Here is a 17899-nt window from a genome sequence, read left to right as displayed (position 1 = left end):
TTATCGATCGTCAATACAAGCAGGAGAATTTGGTTGGTCACCTTCCGCGAAGTCTTTCCTTCCAACCACGTTTTTTTCCTTAACAAACCTTGTAGTCAAAACCTTGTTTAAGGGATTCAAGTCCGATTTACTCATACCAATCTAATATTGGTCGACGACTATTATAATAATGACAAGTGGGATAAAATAAACATGTCTATTTCATATATTTTAACTTTAATGATCGAGTGAAGACTCAATTTGGTCCTTCACAATTTTCTCACGGTCTAATTTTGTCACTATATTATAATAATGAGTCACCAACTAATTTGTACTCCGTATAAATTGCCGTGGACTAATTTTAATTTTGTCAAGAACGAAATTGGACCGTGAAAAAATGTGAAAGATCAAATTGAGTTTTCACTCTTAAATTTTTTCAAACAAAGATATGTAATATCGTCTCTTTTCATTGCATTTCACTCCATTTCATCCTTTTCTATGAATTGAAATATAAATAAATTATCAGTATGGTTAATATTCCTAATATTGTTCTTGTGGTTAATCATGATTTCGTATCCTTTTCACAAGCTGTAAAAAGCTTTAAGTTTTTTTGTCATTTGCTTTTACCAGAGGATGAAAGGTTAAGAAGCTAGAATATTTAATTAACTTTTAACCCACATAAACAGCAACAATTACATCAAGATGCAGAACAAAAATCATACTCCAATCTCATTGTTCTTTAAGGAAACTTAACCTCAAAGTTATATTTGTTTGTCTTGCCTCTAAAGAAATTAAACAAGTATAGATGAGTATGTCTCAGCAGAACTAAACACTATTGTTTGTATTTAATAAATATTGTAAAACTCTAATAACACGCATCGAAGCGCCTGTAGCTCAGTGGATAGAGCGTCTGTTTCCTAAGCAGAAAGTCGTAGGTTCGACCCCTACCTGGCGCGATTTCGTTTTTTTTTTTTTTGCTTTTCGGCTTAACAAGATAGATAGATACATTGATCTCGCCGACACAAGTTGAACATTCTATGGAATGATTGTGACAAACTTTAGATTGCAATTTTTATTTTTCAAACACAACAACTTGGATCGTGAGTCACTTGGTTGAAAATTTATTTTGTTTTTTGTTCTTCTTTGCAAAAGTTCTAAATGGTTTATTTTTTTTTGAGTAATAATATTTGTACTACTTTTTGTTGACAACTTTTGTGATAAACTTTTCTGTCTCTTCTTATCGGTCAAAAACAATAGAGATAGAATAAAAACATCATGTGAGTATGATAGAGAGTTGTAACAAAATAGTTGTACAAATATCATTTCTCTTATTTTTTTTAACACATGGCAGTGACTTTTTGACACATCTATCTTAACTCACAATATTAATATCGTTAAATTGACATTTTTATCTAGATTCAAATTCAATATGCCTAGTTGTGTGCATGAATTTTAATAGTATCTAATATTTCACCTATAAACAAATAAAAAACACACTTAGAAAATATAAATGTGACCGCATTAAACATTTTTTTTTGGTGGTCGGCGTTTGAATCCCGAACCTTGTACTCCCTCCGTCCCGTTTTATCTGAGCCAGTTTGGTTTTTCACACAGATTAAGAAAAATGTATAAATAAAGGGGAAAGTGGAATATATTGTATTGGGAATGATGAAAGTTGTATTGAAAATTGAAATGACTCAGTTATTTTGGGACACTTTTTTTTAGAAAATGGGTCAGATATTCCGGGACGGAGGGAGTATATATTATGCATTGTCCATACCAACTGAGCTAAGTTCACGAGGACACCGCATTAAACATTTACGACACTATATTCAAATATAAAACAATAAAGTACATATTTTAAATTTATTCTTTCTAAATTTTAAAATATATTTTCTAAATGTTAAAATTTCATATTTTTATGATTATTTTTGTTAATGTGTCATATTGAACAATGAATGAGTTAACAATATTGAGTTGTGTTGCAATGCATAATCGCATACGGATATTATTACTACTTTAAGATTTTACATATTTTTTATTTGAAATTATATTTTTTACAATAATTTAATGATATGAAGAAAATAAAATAAAATGATAAGATTAGATGCATGTACAAAAATGTTTTACGCTATTAGAACATAAAAATGAATATCCTTAGTGTAATTCATAAATAAAATTGATTTTATTTAAGTTAATCATAAATATCTTCAATCTATTTTGGTTTATCAAATAATATTAACTTCACACTTTAAAATTAAAATACGTTTATAAAGTCTCAAGTTTGATTCTTTAACATTTTTTTTGGTTTTGAAGACGTCTGAATTAGTTGATCCAAGGTCCCGAAAGTGAGTTTAAAACAAATGAAAATTGTAAACGCCTTCCTAACATTGCGAAAATAGCCGTTATTATAAAATTGAAAAGAAAAGAAAAAAAAAAAACAAAGATTCATTTGATTTGATTTGATTTGATTGATTTGAGGAGCGTGAATTCTATTCATACGGCCTCCTTTTCTGTAACAGTCTCCTACGTTTCCTTCCTTCAAAGAGTACACGTCTCTCTCTCTCTCTCTCTCTCTCTCTCTCTCTCTCTCTCTCTTCAAACCCTTTTCATTCATTTTTCGATCTATCTTCATTTTTCATCATCATCATCAATGGGTGCTGTAGACGAAGAATACGATTACTTGTTCAAGTTGGTTTTGATCGGTGATTCTGGTGTTGGAAAGTCCAATCTTTTATCTAGATTCACTAGAAATGAATTCAACTTGGAATCCAAATCCACCATCGGCGTTGAATTTGCTACTCGAAGTGTTAGGATTCTTGATAAGCTTGTGAAGGCTCAGATTTGGGATACTGCTGGTCAAGAAAGGTCACTCCTTTTCTCTTCAATTTCATTCTTTATGCTTAGTTTATGATCTGCTTTTGTTTGTTTGCAAAAAGTGTGTTTTTTTGTGGTTTTGGGTTTTGATCTTAATGTTTAGGACAGTGATCATAAACAGATGATTTTGTGTCTGATAATTTGTTGTTGGGTAGAGAATGAATTGAGGTTTAAGATTTTTGTTGTTGATTGATGAATTGAATTGAATGGAGTGAAAATGCAAAAGGGTGTTACTTTTTTGCTTTTGATCTTGGTGTTTAAGACACTGATCATAAACAGAGGAATTGTATCTTAGAATTTGTTGTTGGGTAGAGAAGGAATTTGGGTTTAAGAATGTCTAAGTGATACTCTTTCATTTTTAATGTCGGGGTTCAATCTGTTGTTAAATAAGGTTTTAAATTGTGATTGTGCTTGTAATTGCATTGTGATTGTGATTCTTAATATTGTAGAGAATTGGGATTAAATATCACTGATATGATCACAAAAACTATAGATGGTAGAGCCTAACCATTGTTTATTTCTTCCAATATCCATTTAGTTTTTTCAAAGTTTGCAATTTGTTCAATATATCGAAGGTTTTTGTTCGATTATGATTGTTCCAATTACCCTTGGATTCTCTTCTAGAACTCTATACTTCTAATCTACAATTTGTTCAATATGATTGCTCCAATTAGCCATAGTTTCTCTTCTAAAAGTCTAGACTAAGTTTTAAACTTGTTATATCAAGATGAAATCAACTATCAAGATGTCTTACTGCATGTTTGGTATCACATTGAGTAATTCTAATGAACTCTCACCGTGATACCAATATGCACTTACTTTTTCCTCTAAAATAAGAGTTCAATTTAGAGAATTTGTTCATTCACAATGTGATAATACTATTCAAAACTAGATAAATATATAACTCATTCCTAAATCTTGTAAACTCGTTTTTTCCTCTAAAATGAGAGTTCCATTTAGAGAATTTTTCTGTCTACAATGTAATACTTACATGCTAATCAAACTTAGATAAATTATATAACTCATTCCTGAATCTTGTAGTCTCTTATTCTTTTTTATGTATCACAGATATCGTGCAATCACAAGTGCATACTACCGTGGAGCTGTTGGCGCATTGCTGGTGTACGACTCAACAAGGCATGTGACATTTGAAAATGTTGAGAGGTGGTTGAAGGAGCTTCGAGATCATACAGATGCCTATGTTGTAATCATGCTTGTAGGAAACAAAGCAGATCTTCGACACTTGCAAGCTGTGTCAACGGAAGAAGCCACCACATTTGCTGAGAAAGAAAACATATATTTCATGGAAACTTCTGCACTAGAGTCGCTGAATGTGGACAATGCTTTCGTGGAAGTGCTCACTCAAATATACAATGTTGTGAGTAAGAAGACTCTTGAGAAAGAGAATGGCTCTGCGTCAGTGCCTAAGGGAGAGACCATCAATATTGGTAAAGATGATGTTTCAGATGTTAAGAAGAGTGGATGCTGCAGTACAGCATAGTTTGAATTGAAAGAGATGTATACATTAGAAGAGGAAGATCTTAGTTACAGAGTAAATTCTCATCATTTTGGGATCCATTTGAAATGTTTTTATATTTGATTGATACCTTTATTTTACCATCGAATTTTGTCCTATGTAATGTGTTTTCGGTTGCTGAGATATATAGGATTTGTCTTAATCTCAAGAGTCCATTATTGTTGTTACAATTCAGGTGTTGTTTGTTATCTTGAAATTTCTACCTCTCTTTCTTTTTGCAATGTTCCTTTTAAATTGACAAGTTAAAAGTCCAATCAATTAAATTCTATTTTGAGACTTAAACTTGACCTTTAATTATTATTTTTGACTTTTATTGATTTTTTTTTTTCTATTTCAATTCTATTTTGTAATAATACCTTTTCAAATATTGATGTAGGATATAAAAAGTTAGCAAATTTATGGTTCAACACAAACTACAACAATAATGGTAATAGAAAAAATCATTTATATTTGATTAATTAGGGAAGTCTGGACCGCGCTTTAGTGACTTTAAAGCGAGGGGAAACATGTGACTCTAAAAGGGACGTTGTTTTTTAAGGAAATGTGACTTTGGATCGCGCTTTAGTCACTCTAAAAGGGATGAACTTGAATTTATCGTTTTTTTTTGTTTTTGAAATTTGGTTACTTCATTACAAATTTGCATCTGGTTATAAACACAGGAGTGAATTCTAGTGAAATAGAAATGACATTTTTTGCACCATGAAAAGGCTTTGTGGAAAATAGTGTTGAAGGATAAATATGGAGGAAGACTCAACTATCCTCTATCCTTTTTTTTCTAAAGATAAATTTAAGTTTAGATCTCTATTAATCTTGTTTTAATTTCTTAAATCATGACCATAATGTCAATAGATTCATTTACTGATATTTGTTGATCTGACAATGCATTATAATTCAAAGGAGGGTTTTATGTTATATCATGATCATATGTGGTTTATCAATGAACTACACAAGAAAAAGGTTCCCCAATAAGGGAAAACAGTTGTTTGGTAAAGTATTTTAATCTGTTGTTGGTTAGTTACAGAGTTTGTTACCTTATGTTACTCTTGCAGCCGCTGATATAGCTTATACTATGTGGTTCATCACAGTGAGTAACCAATCAAAGACACCAAATGACGATGAGGGTGACGGAACTGATACAACATTTCAGTTTCAGTTCAATTTCAACTATAACCCAACTCTCATCAAAATTGTTTGTACCTTCTTGAACTTCCGCAAAAGGAACACGATACTACAAGTTCGAAACAATGCTTATTGTTGTGCTGTTGGAGTATTTACTTCCCATCGTATGTGATGTTGCAACATTGACAGATAAAGGAATCCATGTCTTCGACCGTCTTTATCTTGCCATCCTCTTCCTTCTACTGCACAGTACACAACAAACTCCGGCCAAGATCAATGCACTCACTACCTGGACATTCACACCAATCTTACTAAAACTTGAACTACAAGTAACTTCTTTGCAAGACCAATTCAAACAAACCAAAAACAGGTGTATTCGGATTAACTTATTTGACCTCCTCACCTGCTTGCATAAAAACTTGTGAGACTATTTCAAAGAACTTATAGAAACAACTTACTACATGTCCATCAACTATTTTCAACTTATTTCTATAAACTCTCCAAGATAACTCATGAAAATCGCTAATAGCTTATATGAAAACAATTTATATTTATTTTATCTTTTGTTATAAATAGTTTATGAGGAGTGCTATGCATCGCGAGCAATTGTCTCACGATTGCATAGCGAAATAAGTTTAACCACTTAAAATGTTTGCTGGGTGGGGTAAATGGTTAGCCAATTAAAACACTTGAAAGCCAGAATTCATAGGCTCGGGATGTGTGAGCACTCAATTAAACTATTTATCCAAAGCACATTAATGCTATTCTTAATTCTTAATCAACGACAAACAAATCACATCACTCAAACATTAAATTTTGTTATATTGTGATACAGATAATATAAATTTGTTATCCTAAAGTTGAACAATATAAAACTAATAAAGCAAAAATGAATTAATTAAACTTTATACTATAGCAATGAGAATAGATCTGAGCACAAACATCTTTTCACTTCAAACTAAAAAGAAGCTTCCAACCAAGAGGCAACAAAACATCTCCTAAACCAGGAGGAGAGGGAAGAGAGAGTGAAAGGGAGTGAAGGTCTAAGCATATTTCTCACTCGTGAAAATTGTTTCTCAAGTGTCATACTAACTAAACGTCTCACATCGTTCAAAATAACAAAAAAGTGGAGCGATAAATAAAGAAGCACATGCATCATTTCACTTTTTTTTTTTTTTTTTATCAAATAGAGAATGCTATAAATGCAGGAGATGGCCTGAACCAAAAAGTACAAACAAAGCCATAAGGTTCAAACAGTAGGTCCTAAAGAATCCCTATACAATAGAGGTAAAACAAAAGAAGGGGGGGAATCCCACCACTGATAGGAATTGAAAGCCAGACCTTGCCCATTTTTAGCAAGGGCTTCAGCTACAAGATTACCATCTCGAAGCACATGAGTGCATTTACAATTGATAGAGTTGCAAAATCTAATACAGTTCTTCGAACGATTCTGCAGTTTCCAAGGAATCCCAGTTGAAGTACCATACGCCTTAACCACAAGGAGCGAATCAGTTTCAATCCAAACATGAGTTAGATGCAGATCCTTGGCTTTTTCCATAGCAAGCATGCAGGCACAAAATTCAGCCTCAAGAGAGGAAGCATAACCTATATTTTGTGTCATAGCACCCAAGAAACTAACCTGTGAGTCCCTGAGTACAAACCCAATAGAGCCATTTTTGTGTCACATGCATCATTTCACTAATAAATACATAGTTACTAGTTATATTGAGAAGCTGGACCTTGGTAGAGAGGTTTTAGGTTTTCTACGTTTGTATACAACCTCTCTAGTTGGCCTTCCTTTCAATTTAACTTCTAATTAATTTTTTTTTCTTCAAAAAAAGAATTAATTTTTTTTTCCTTTGATTTACTTCTGAATTTTTTATTACCGGCCTATTGATTAAATAAGTTTTTGTAAATAGATAAAATTTCGTTTTTAGTTTATAACAAGAAAATACATTTTTTTAAAGGATAAGAAAATACAATTTATATAAAAACTATCCTCGGTGTGGTGAATTTTCAATTCAACTATTAATAAAATAAAAAAATCTCCCTTGATTTACATCTGGATTTTTTTTATTAATTATTGGGTTAAATAAATGTGTTTTATTAATAAAAAAAGTGGCATGATTGAATCCTTAAAAAAAATATTTTATTTTTAGTCCTTATAAAATAAAGTAGCATGATTGAGTCCTTATAAAAATGTTCAACATAGGGTTTAAGTCTGAATCCAAATTTATTTTATTATCTTTAAAACTTTAAATTTGAATGTTTTTATTCATACATATTTAAACATTACTAATTACTTATTTTTTTAGTTATCCAAAAAAAAAGGGTGTTCATAATGAGTTAATTTTTTAATACAATAATAAAGCATAGTTTCCTTTCTTTTTCCCAATTTACTAATAAATTAATAATACTACAAAATGGAGTGGGGTGCATCTGTATGAAATTTGTTTGGACTAATTGTAATAGATTTTTGTTGTTCTCGTATTTTCTTTGTTAAATTAAATAATGTTATTATTCTTTTTTGGTGTTAACCCTCCGATTTTTAGAAAACAGATCAAATAATCTAAAGTTCGATTGAAAAGTAAGTAAAATCAAACAAAGAGTCATTCCACTTAAAATCAAACCTAAGGTAGCCAACTATATATTATTAAGGGTAATCGACTATACATATATACGCTACTTATTCAATAATTGTTTTTCAATTTGGGGTAGCCATAGCCACCCCTACTAATGAAAGCATCCTCCCCTAAAGGATGGTGAAGTAGCGTTTAAAGGATCTAAAGTCACGTAGTCAAAGAACGGTGAGTTTGAGGTTAAGAGAAAATATAGAAACTAGAGGATGTTAATGGTGTTTACACACTTTCTTGCTCGATGATCAAACATTGATCTTCCCGTGGATTGTGCCAGGAAAACACTTCTAACAATGCCAAATCATGCAGGCTTCCATGGAGAACCTCATAAGGAATTATATCCTTAAGCCCTTAAGAAGGAACTCAATTAATGATGCAAACAACAAACTGATTCACCAAAATCTTTTGAGCAAACATGTTTGTAGCAATGCTCTAGCCACATGGTGACATGGATGACATGTTCCTCTCAAGTTCTCATGTCTTCCATTACGTCCACACAACTTCAAAATCACCCATGCTTGTTTGACTCTAACTTCAAAATGTTATTCAGCCATCAAAAATAATTTTTTACACTTGACTACTTCAAAGTTTACCTTTTTAACAATAAAATTTAAGTAAACCTACTAAAGCCATAACCAATCATAAGAAAATGCATATAATTGTGATGTCACTGACAAGTTCCCCCCAATGTCCACCAGTCTTATTGAGGCATAAGATGAATCTGGCGGCTATGTTTTTAGTGTGTCAATTACTGTGTTATTTATATTTAGGAATAAATAGAAAAGGAAAAGGGGGAAATAGTTTTGGGATATTTGCTGAGTATTATGTTATGGGATCCAAACTCTAATTTTTGGAAGGAGACATCAACACTCTCAAATTTCTTGGATATAATTTGTCGTCTAACATTATCTCTTTCATTACTTTATACCCTATCCATTTATATTTATAAGTTAAAAACTATTTTTTAGATTTATTGCGAACATCAGATGCTGTAAAAAGTAGTTTTGTTTATAAATGTGACCATAAGAAATATGCTAATCGTGCACCACTAACAATTTTACAATTCATTTAAATTGGACTAGTACTTGGTGATAAAAATTGGTCTGCGAATCTAATATGAAATTTTTGTTCAACTATAAAAAATGTTTTTAAAAAATGCAAAAAATATTTTACAAAATGATGTGCTGGCTGCTTATGGGTTGTCTTTGGTTTAAACGATAAGAACAAAAAAGTATTAAAGAATGACAAACACTTCCTTCGTTGACAATAATTAAAAATAGTTAACAAATGGCAGACAAATAGACGGATAAGTAACATGAAAATGACATTAGACATTATCACTAGCAGCCATAATTTTGAAATATAACAAAAATGACATGACATTATATGAAAATGTAGTGGCACTTATTAAGTTATCATAATCTATAATTTATTCATTACTCCTACTTCAGAATTTCCCTATTCTACTGTGGATTACTTGTCTCTATTTAACAACCTAGTCCTAGTGTCAACTTGATATTAACCCTACTTAGGTGAATAAATGAAAGTGTGAAACCATTTATAGGAAACTGAAAAGCCAAGCATGTGCAACTACCCCTGAAATAGCAAACACATTGCGACAAGCAAAATACAACAAACAACTAAAGGATTGGATTGCTTCTCAATCAAATAACACATGCTCTATGTATAAAGGCATGCCAGAAAAAAATACAGTAGAAAAAGTTTAGCAGGGTATTTGAAATATGTACGTAGATTCTACACTATTGTCATCAGTGGTAAACAAGAACCAAATCATCTTGTGAATCATTACAAATTTCGGTTACAAATTGCGATGTTAGGTGTTGAGAATCTGTCTTCTGGTCATGTTTCATCTTCAATGATTTCAGATGCCATCTTGTGAAAATTGATGTCAGTTCCAGAGGGACAAAGGATATGTACAGAGAACTGTTCTGCACAAAGACATTTTCTCTATGACAGACAAAATGCTTTTATCTTCATCCTCTGAAAAGAATTAACCTATTCTGCACAAACACATTTTCTATAAGTCTATGTCGTACAATTGCTTAGTAAAGCACCATATCTTATTTCAACAGCAGATGTAACATAGCATGATAGGAAAAACCAATTTCATTCACGTATTTAAGCCACAATGGCCAATTTCATAAACCAATTTCATTCACGTATTTAAGCCACAATGGCCAAAGCTTTGTGCATCTGGTTGCCCTTTTACATATTAGACATACAAAATGCAATGAAGAGTTTAACATCATATGGGATTTTTTATTCTTTTATTTGATTAAAGAATGAAATTTCTACTCCATCCGACTAGTTCCGGGTTTGAGTCCCGGGCAAACCATTTAAAATTATTAAATAAAGTAAATATTGCGAAATATATATCGCTATTACATATCATAGCGAAGTAATATCTATAGAATTATAGAAACCATTCAGTTTTTTTTTTTTTTTGGATGAAGGGTGAAATGAGGTAAAAAAAGCATGTTCTGTCATCTAAATTCACCATGATTCTAAGTAAAACTAAATTGGTCATCTCTTAGTATGCTTCCAAGCACAAAACAACAAAGACATGAAATGCCCACATTAGTAACTCTGCCTCAAAAGGGCACAAAAAAACTCCTCTTAATCAAGAACCCCACAAAAACATCACCCTTATTTTGATCCGGTGTATGTTTGGTTTGACAGTAAAGTTTGGCAAAATTACAGCTACACATGAAAATTACGGCGACACCATGATTTTGGGTAGCTCCAAAGTGTAGCTTTTACCAAATCACAGTGGCTCACCAAGCTAGCATGGCAACCTCACCGCTAATCCAAACATGCACTCAATAAAAACTCAAAACAATAACTCCTACTTGTATCCCCTAAACAAAAAATAACTCCTACATGTATATATGGTTTTATGATTAACAGTCATATATTTCTTTAACATGATCTGGATTCTAGAAGCAGATATATACACCATTTTTGTACAAGAGATTTCTAAAGACAACAATTATTTGATGACAAAACAGTTGGACTATTCTTCTAAAGCATTTTTATTTCCATCTTCTTAAGAAGTACTATGAATAAGCTTCTCAATTTTAAAAAAAAACTTGTAAATCTTCACTTACAACAAAATAATTTTTTCCCCAACCTTAAGGATATCTAAGGAGTTAAATGAAAGAGAAGAGTTATAAAAAAATTGAAAAACTCAAATTTCAACTTGTGAAAGCTAATCCTCATATCATAGTTATTAGAACTTAAGAGTTTTTAAACTTTTTGTTTTCTACAAGTGATTCTTGAAAAGTTTATTCAAAGACCTAGCATACATAATCCACAAAGCAATCTAATCCTCCTCCAAGTCCTAAGATACTCCCTTGCAACTCAAATATAAGCAACAAAATATCATATTTGATGGACTAAAATATAAGCAAACACTATCTAATTTCACCATATAATTAATGTTATCATTCCAAAAATACCCTTTAAATGCTCTCATGAAACAAAAGTATCAATTTTACATTACATCAACAAATTATGTGAATCCTTTCACGAATACTTATTTATCTTAATTCAATCATAATCCACCTAAAATACTATATAAGTGATTCTTGAAAAGTTTATCCAAACTCAAAAGATACACACATAAGCCACATAATAATAAAATCCTCCAAATCCTAAAATACAAGCAAATCCCAATTAATTTCATCATATTTAATATTATCATCTCAAAAATATCTTTCAATTAACTTTCTAAATTAGTTAACATATGGTTATTCTTACACTAAAATCATTATCATTATCTTATCTTAATTACAATTAACCATTAAAGAACAATCAAGAAAATGAAATTATCTCAAAAAAAAAAAAATCAAGAAAATGAAATTGCTGAAACAAAAAAAGAAACACATACCATGATCATAATCATCCACTAGAATTGGGTCGATTCCCAAAACCCGTATCAGACCCAGAAACCTTCCTCATCCTCTCATTCCCACCAGACTTGGGTCGCAAGTTTTCCCTAAGACACTCCTCCCTCGGCACAAACCCCGGACGAAGATGCGGCGGCACAAATTTACCACTTTTCACCGGCAAACTCTTCTCTTTCTCGCCGTTCAAAACCGGGTTCGGTAAAAGACCCGAAGACAAAGAACCGATTCGACCCAACGGACGAAGCGAGATTGAATCTGGTCCCGGTTCAGACCGGGGTCGATCTGAAGAAACTGGAGGCTGTTGTTGTTGGATCGGGTTGGGTTTGGGCTGTGATTGTGCGGTTGGGGTTGGATGTGAAATGGGTTTGGGTGTGGGTCGGGTTAAAACGAGGATTCGGCCATGTTTGTTTGGTGCGGAAACTGCAGAATACGAAGCGGAGGAGAAGGAAGAAGAAGAAGAAGAAGAAGAAAGAGAAGGGTTCTTTGAAGCGTTGTTGGTTTTGGTGGTGGTTGTTATGGGTTTGTTATCGTAGATGTGGTTGAAGTTAATGGATGCATACTTGTTGTTTTTTGCCATAAACCAGTTTGTTTGCAGAGAGAGAGAGAGAAATGAAAATGGTTTTCAAGAAGAAGAGATCAAAATAAATGCAAGAAGAAGAAAGAAGGAAGGAAATGAGTTTTGTGAGAATTGTGATTCTCATTTGCGTCTTTCTTTGTCTTGATGAAGAGAGTTTGGGCTTTTTTTAAGTTTTGGTGGGCTTTTATTTGAAGATCCAATTTCAGGCCCAATTTTATATGAATATACTCATGCCTTTGGGAAAATTACTCTTCACCCTTCCAAAACTTCTCTTTTTCCTAAGTGTCGCTGGCCAAGTGCACTTAATTGTTGTACGTTATTTTTTAGACCGGTTTAATTACTTTTTAAATTAGTTTAACCGATTTAAAAAATCTACCAAACAACAAGTAACTGTCATTGATGATATTTTGGCCTTTTTAAGATGGTTTGGAGAGAAAAATGGAAGTCTAAAGAGTAATTTTTATGCCTTAGATGTCATAAATTTGTTTGAAGATCTACTTTTGGACCCATTTTTACATGAATATACTCATGCCTTAGATGTCGTAAATTTGGATATGATAATTATGTTTTAACGTGATTGAGATTGATAAGCTGAGTTGAAACAATGTCCGTTGTGGTGGATGTTGGGGATCATACCTTCAAACACTCTGACGCTCAAGTTAAAACATCAATGTGAGAAAAAGAGAGAGGGGTGTGTGTGTGTCTATATATATAGAACAAAGAGTGATTAAGTGTGTGTGTGTGGAGAGAGAGAGAGAGAGAGAGAGAGAGAGAGAGAGAGAGAGAGAGAGAGAGAGAGAGAGAGAGAGAGAGAGAGAGAGAGGTATCAAGTGAGAAAATGTATCTTGCTTCATGATAAAGGGTGGTTTTTATAGATGTTGAAGATGAGAAGTGGCCAATTACTAAAAGCGCACCATCAATGTTTGTTTGGATCCATTAGTCGTTGAAGAGTCGTTATTAGTCGTTGAAGCGTTATGAGCCGGAGATGATTTGAAGATAAAAGAGAATTACGTTGGATTGGGTCTTTGTGTAGTGGACCTTATTGTTTTTTAAATTTGGTTCATTAATAAAAATAGCATCATTTAAAGAAGTCAATATAAGTATTGAGTCTTAAGTAATAACCAATTCAAAAGCATCTTCAAATAAATTATTGTCTAAAGTTAATTGATTCAATCTCTTCTTCTTGATCACATAATTCATAAAAATATGGTTTTTTAAATTTGGTTCATTAGAGACAACTATCAACTCAACAATTGCAACACCGTCTTAAAACTAAATTACACACCTCTCAGTTGATGTCTCACAATCTTGCTACTTTGTTTTGCTGAAGATATTTAGGCTTTTCTATTTATTTTGGCTTTTATTTGAAGATCTGATTTTGAAGACCCAATTTTAGACACAACTTTATATGAATTGGAAGTTATAAACCTTGGATATGACAAAACAAAACATGATAAAATAATGGACATGATGCACTCCCATTTTTGCGACTTTTCTCATACAATTTTTTTCTTATTTTTTTTTTATAGAAGCTATGCACTTAAGACGTGGGGGAAGTGTGCCATCTAGATGTAAATCTCCGAACACTTTGCAAAAGTTCAAAAGTTAGCTTTTAGATTATTTGCCAAAGGACTTTTATTACAAAATTAACCAAACTGAAAGTTAAAAATAAGTATTAAGCAAATAAAATGCCAAAATCAAATACTTAACGGTCGATGACTATAAAGTGGGAGTGGCCAACACAGTTATGTGTTGATGATAGTCAATGTCACCTCTCTTTTCTATCTATCATTGACGTAACTGGATTACCACCGGTAAGTTATTACGAGAAGTATACATGGTAGCCCTAATATAAGATGACAAATAATCATGGTAACCATGATGTCAAGATAAATTCTAAGAAAATGCAGAGCAAAAAATAAACCATATTGAGTATAAAGAATGTCTCTCAGTGGCACAGTTCACCCACATTTCAAGTGAACCAGAACAACACACATGCCATTATATTCCACTTTAGAAGTGACCTTATTATGTCGTAGCAACTAGCAATTAATGCAAGCGATGTACATTGCCATTGTGACTTGTGAGCTAGCAAAACATATCTTATCATAATGCCAGGGCCATGCGTACATAGTTTAATCGTACTTTGTTAGGAGTTTAGTCGTATTTTTGACAATGATACTCATGGCCGACATAATACAAAACAGTATATCTTATCATAAAATTGATTTATTTAGGAGAAATGATATTTTGACAACCACTTTTTGACAACTTTTGGACAACTTTCTCTCTCATACTCACATGATATTGTTATCCTCTCTCTTCCTTTTTCTCTCTCCATTGTTTTTGACCAATAAGAAGTGAGAAAAACAAGGTTGTCAACAAAGTTGTCATCAAATGGATGTCAAAATATCATTACTCTTTATTTAGTATCATAGTGTATCCCATGTGTTAGGTACTTAGGTTTATATATGCCAGGCTGCCAACCACCGTTTTACAACTGTTTTTTTTTTTTTGAAGTAATACCACCGTTTTACAACTGTTGTTTGTCCACACTTTCAAAAATTATTGTATTATTGCTATATATTTATAAGAATTAACTTATACATTCTATACAAATGTATATGTAGTTGTGCTATATGTTTCATATTTTTTTTTATTATAATGTTGTTATATTTTTACATATATACTCATGTTCCATAATATAAGTCACATTATCATGGAATATGAATTAAGAAGCATAAATAATTTTGTTGAATTATTAAATTCATTATAATTTACTTTTCAAAATTACAAGTCATTAAAGTATGGAAAAATTGTTAAAAAACTGGTATGAAAAAGAGTAATTACAAGGGAAAAAAGAGAGTACTGTTTCATTGAATCTTAAAATGAGAGACTTTTTAATTCTAAAGATTCTAGAACTGAAGCTCATGCATCTTAAATATTTATAAGTGAGAAATTGCAAGTTTAAACCTTGATCCATGCATATCAAATTTATTTACACCTACTTCAGAACTTTATTTACGTGACGATAAATTTTTTTTTGTCTATGCTATGATGACTTATTATGTGCATAGGGGAAATATAAACTTTTTAGGACAATATTAATTAGAGAAATATTTCATGCACTGATGCAAACCACATCCACCCATGAACACCTCTCAATTCATTTGATTTTTAGTTTCTGTTGGAAGAGTCACAAATATATGGATCTCAAGATTATGAAAGAAAAAAAAAATTAATATAACTTACAAGATCATGTAAATTTTCAAGGCAGTATATCTGTTCTAATACAGAGAACTACAGACCAAAACAGAGCACATGGTAAGAGGTGGGTGGAAGAGACACTTTCTTTTAATGAACATAAAACAATGGTTAATGAGTAAAAGAAGTATCTCATTCCTTTTCCAGCAAACTAGGGTCTGTATTTGATACACTCTAAAACCATATAATGCAACCAACCAAAACAAATTAGGCTTGACTTTTTGCAAACTTGCATATATAACCCAACATGTAATTTCCTATCATTCCAACCAAATGTTAAACTTCATTCCTTATTGCAACTTCGATGTGATGTATTTTTGTATTCATTTGTCAACTAAGGGAATATATTGATATATGCTAGCTTTGAGCCAGCTCATGCCAACAAACTCACAACCAAATTACCTTATTAATAATATTCCTCCCTAAATAAAACCCCTCTTCACCTCTCCACATACTCACCAAACCTCATCTTCCAATCTTAATCCTCCTTCACTAACTTACCAACATGGCACTCACCACTACAACACCTCTTGCACTCATTCTTCTCACTCTCATTCCCTTCTTAACTCCACAAATCCAAGCCCAAGCCCCAGCACCAGCACCCTCAGGCCCAATAAACATCACATCAATCTTTGAAAAAGCTGGCCAATACACCTTCCTCATTCGTCTCCTCAATGAAACTCAACAACTCACTCAAATCCAAACCCAACTCAACTCAACTTCTGAAGGTTTCACAATCTTTGCCCCAACAGACAATGCCTTCCAAAATCTTCCATCAGGTATTATATATATAAAACAAATTTATCTACTGTCATAAGTTTTGCGAAACTGTTTGAGAGAACTTACGATAACAACGCATGACATGTTCATAAGATGTTTTGCACTCCCATAAATATAATTATAACTTGCATGTAACTAACATTTATGTCTATTATCAGGAGCAATCAACGACCTCTCAGACCAACAGAAAGTTCAACTCATTCTCTACCACGTTACACCAAAATACTACTCTCTTTCCGATTTCTTAACAGTTTCAAACCCAGTTAGAACACAAGCTTCTGGTAAAGAAGGTAATTGGGGTCTTCACTTCACTTCACAAGGTAACCAAGTCAATGTTTCAACTGGAGTTGTTACTGTACCTATCAACAATGCTTTGAGACGACAGTTTCCTTTGGCTGTTTATCAATTGGACAAGGTTTTGTTACCTTCTGAACTTTTTGGTGCTAAGTCTCCATCTTCATCTCCGGCTCCTAAGTCATCGAAAACTCCTTCTAAAACTCCGAGCAGCAGCGACGTTGAAGGTGATGCTCCATCTCCTGCGTCTAGTAAGAAGGATGATAGTGCAGCTGGAAGGAATGTCGGTTTTGGATTTGTTGCTGGGCTTGGTTTTATTTGCATGGGAGTTCTTTTTTGATGAGAAACTTTTTTGAGTTTCATGTATTTTTTTCATTTGATCTTCTTTTTCTTGGGTTTGATTTGATATGAACCTGGCTTATTCTTTGTATTTATTTTATGTTTTTTTTACATGTATGTAATGCTTGTCTTACATATTTTGAAGGATTTAAAAACATCTCTTGTGAGTATAAATAAGTTTCACATTGGCCTTTAATAAAAAAAATTACTATGTCGTTGCATCAATACACTTTATTTTTTCTTTCAAATTTTCAATTTATACTTGCATTTACATTTTAAAATTAATGATATGATATAAAAAACTCATTTAATATTAATGTAAAACTGATTTGGACTGAAAGTATATGTTCATTAAACATACTGTATTTTGAACTACACAAGTTTGATTGTCAGATTCTCTAAAAAAAAAAGTTTGATTGCTAGATGAAGTGGAAAAAATTTAATAGCACCTACTTGTCTTTTTTTACTCAATTTATTTAACATTAAATATTAGTGCATGGGTTGTTAGTCCATGTTAGTAGCAAGTAGAACATTCACAACTCTCCATCTGAATATATCTGAACGAAAA

General features: G+C 32.2%; 4 protein-coding genes and 1 non-coding gene across 6 annotated transcripts; 3 read left to right on the top strand and 2 right to left on the bottom strand.

Annotated features, from left to right (window-relative positions):
* Positions 1–862: 862 nt before the first annotated feature.
* TRNAR-CCU (transfer RNA arginine (anticodon CCU)) lies at positions 863–935 on the top strand. The gene has a single exon. It is a non-coding gene; the product is annotated as a tRNA-Arg (tRNA).
* Positions 936–2368: 1433 nt separating this feature from the next.
* LOC146950628 (ras-related protein Rab11B-like) lies at positions 2369–4589 on the top strand. Its single transcript, XM_085746571.1, has 2 exons — positions 2369–2847; positions 3925–4589. The coding sequence occupies exons 1-2, from the start codon at positions 2633–2635 to the stop codon at positions 4355–4357; spliced, it is 648 nt and encodes a 215-aa protein (XP_085602697.1). The 5' UTR covers positions 2369–2632; the 3' UTR covers positions 4358–4589.
* A 2172-nt stretch (positions 4590–6761) lies between these two features.
* LOC146950627 (uncharacterized) lies at positions 6762–7133 on the bottom strand. The gene has a single exon (XM_085748656.1). It carries the CDS (start codon positions 7131–7133, stop codon positions 6762–6764), a length of 372 nt encoding a protein of 123 aa, XP_085604782.1.
* A 2882-nt stretch (positions 7134–10015) lies between these two features.
* On the bottom strand, positions 10016–12769 carry LOC146950626 (proteophosphoglycan-like protein). 2 transcript variants are annotated; one of them, XM_085746569.1, is made up of 2 exons: positions 12059–12769; positions 10016–10169 (listed from the first exon to the last, which is right to left on the bottom strand). In XM_085746569.1, exon 1 carries the CDS (start codon positions 12652–12654, stop codon positions 12070–12072), a length of 585 nt encoding a protein of 194 aa, XP_085602695.1. In that variant the 5' UTR covers positions 12655–12769; the 3' UTR covers positions 10016–10169; positions 12059–12069. The 2 variants fall into 2 exon arrangements, with proteins under 2 accessions (XP_085602695.1, XP_085602696.1); XM_085746570.1 differs by having other exon boundaries at positions 10026–10164.
* Positions 12770–16375: 3606 nt separating this feature from the next.
* FLA13 (FASCICLIN-like arabinogalactan protein 13 precursor) lies at positions 16376–17579 on the top strand. Its single transcript, XM_085746568.1, has 2 exons — positions 16376–16697; positions 16857–17579. Exons 1-2 carry the CDS (start codon positions 16424–16426, stop codon positions 17330–17332), a joined length of 750 nt encoding a protein of 249 aa, XP_085602694.1. The 5' UTR covers positions 16376–16423; the 3' UTR covers positions 17333–17579.
* The last annotated feature ends 320 nt before the right edge of the window (positions 17580–17899 follow it).

The sequence above is a fragment of the Medicago sativa genome, chromosome 2, assembly GCF_051527215.1.
Source record: "Medicago sativa cultivar Bolivia chromosome 2, Bolivia_mono, whole genome shotgun sequence".
Lineage (NCBI taxonomy): Eukaryota > Viridiplantae > Streptophyta > Magnoliopsida > Fabales > Fabaceae > Medicago > Medicago sativa.
This window is presented reverse-complemented; position numbering and strand designations above follow the sequence as displayed.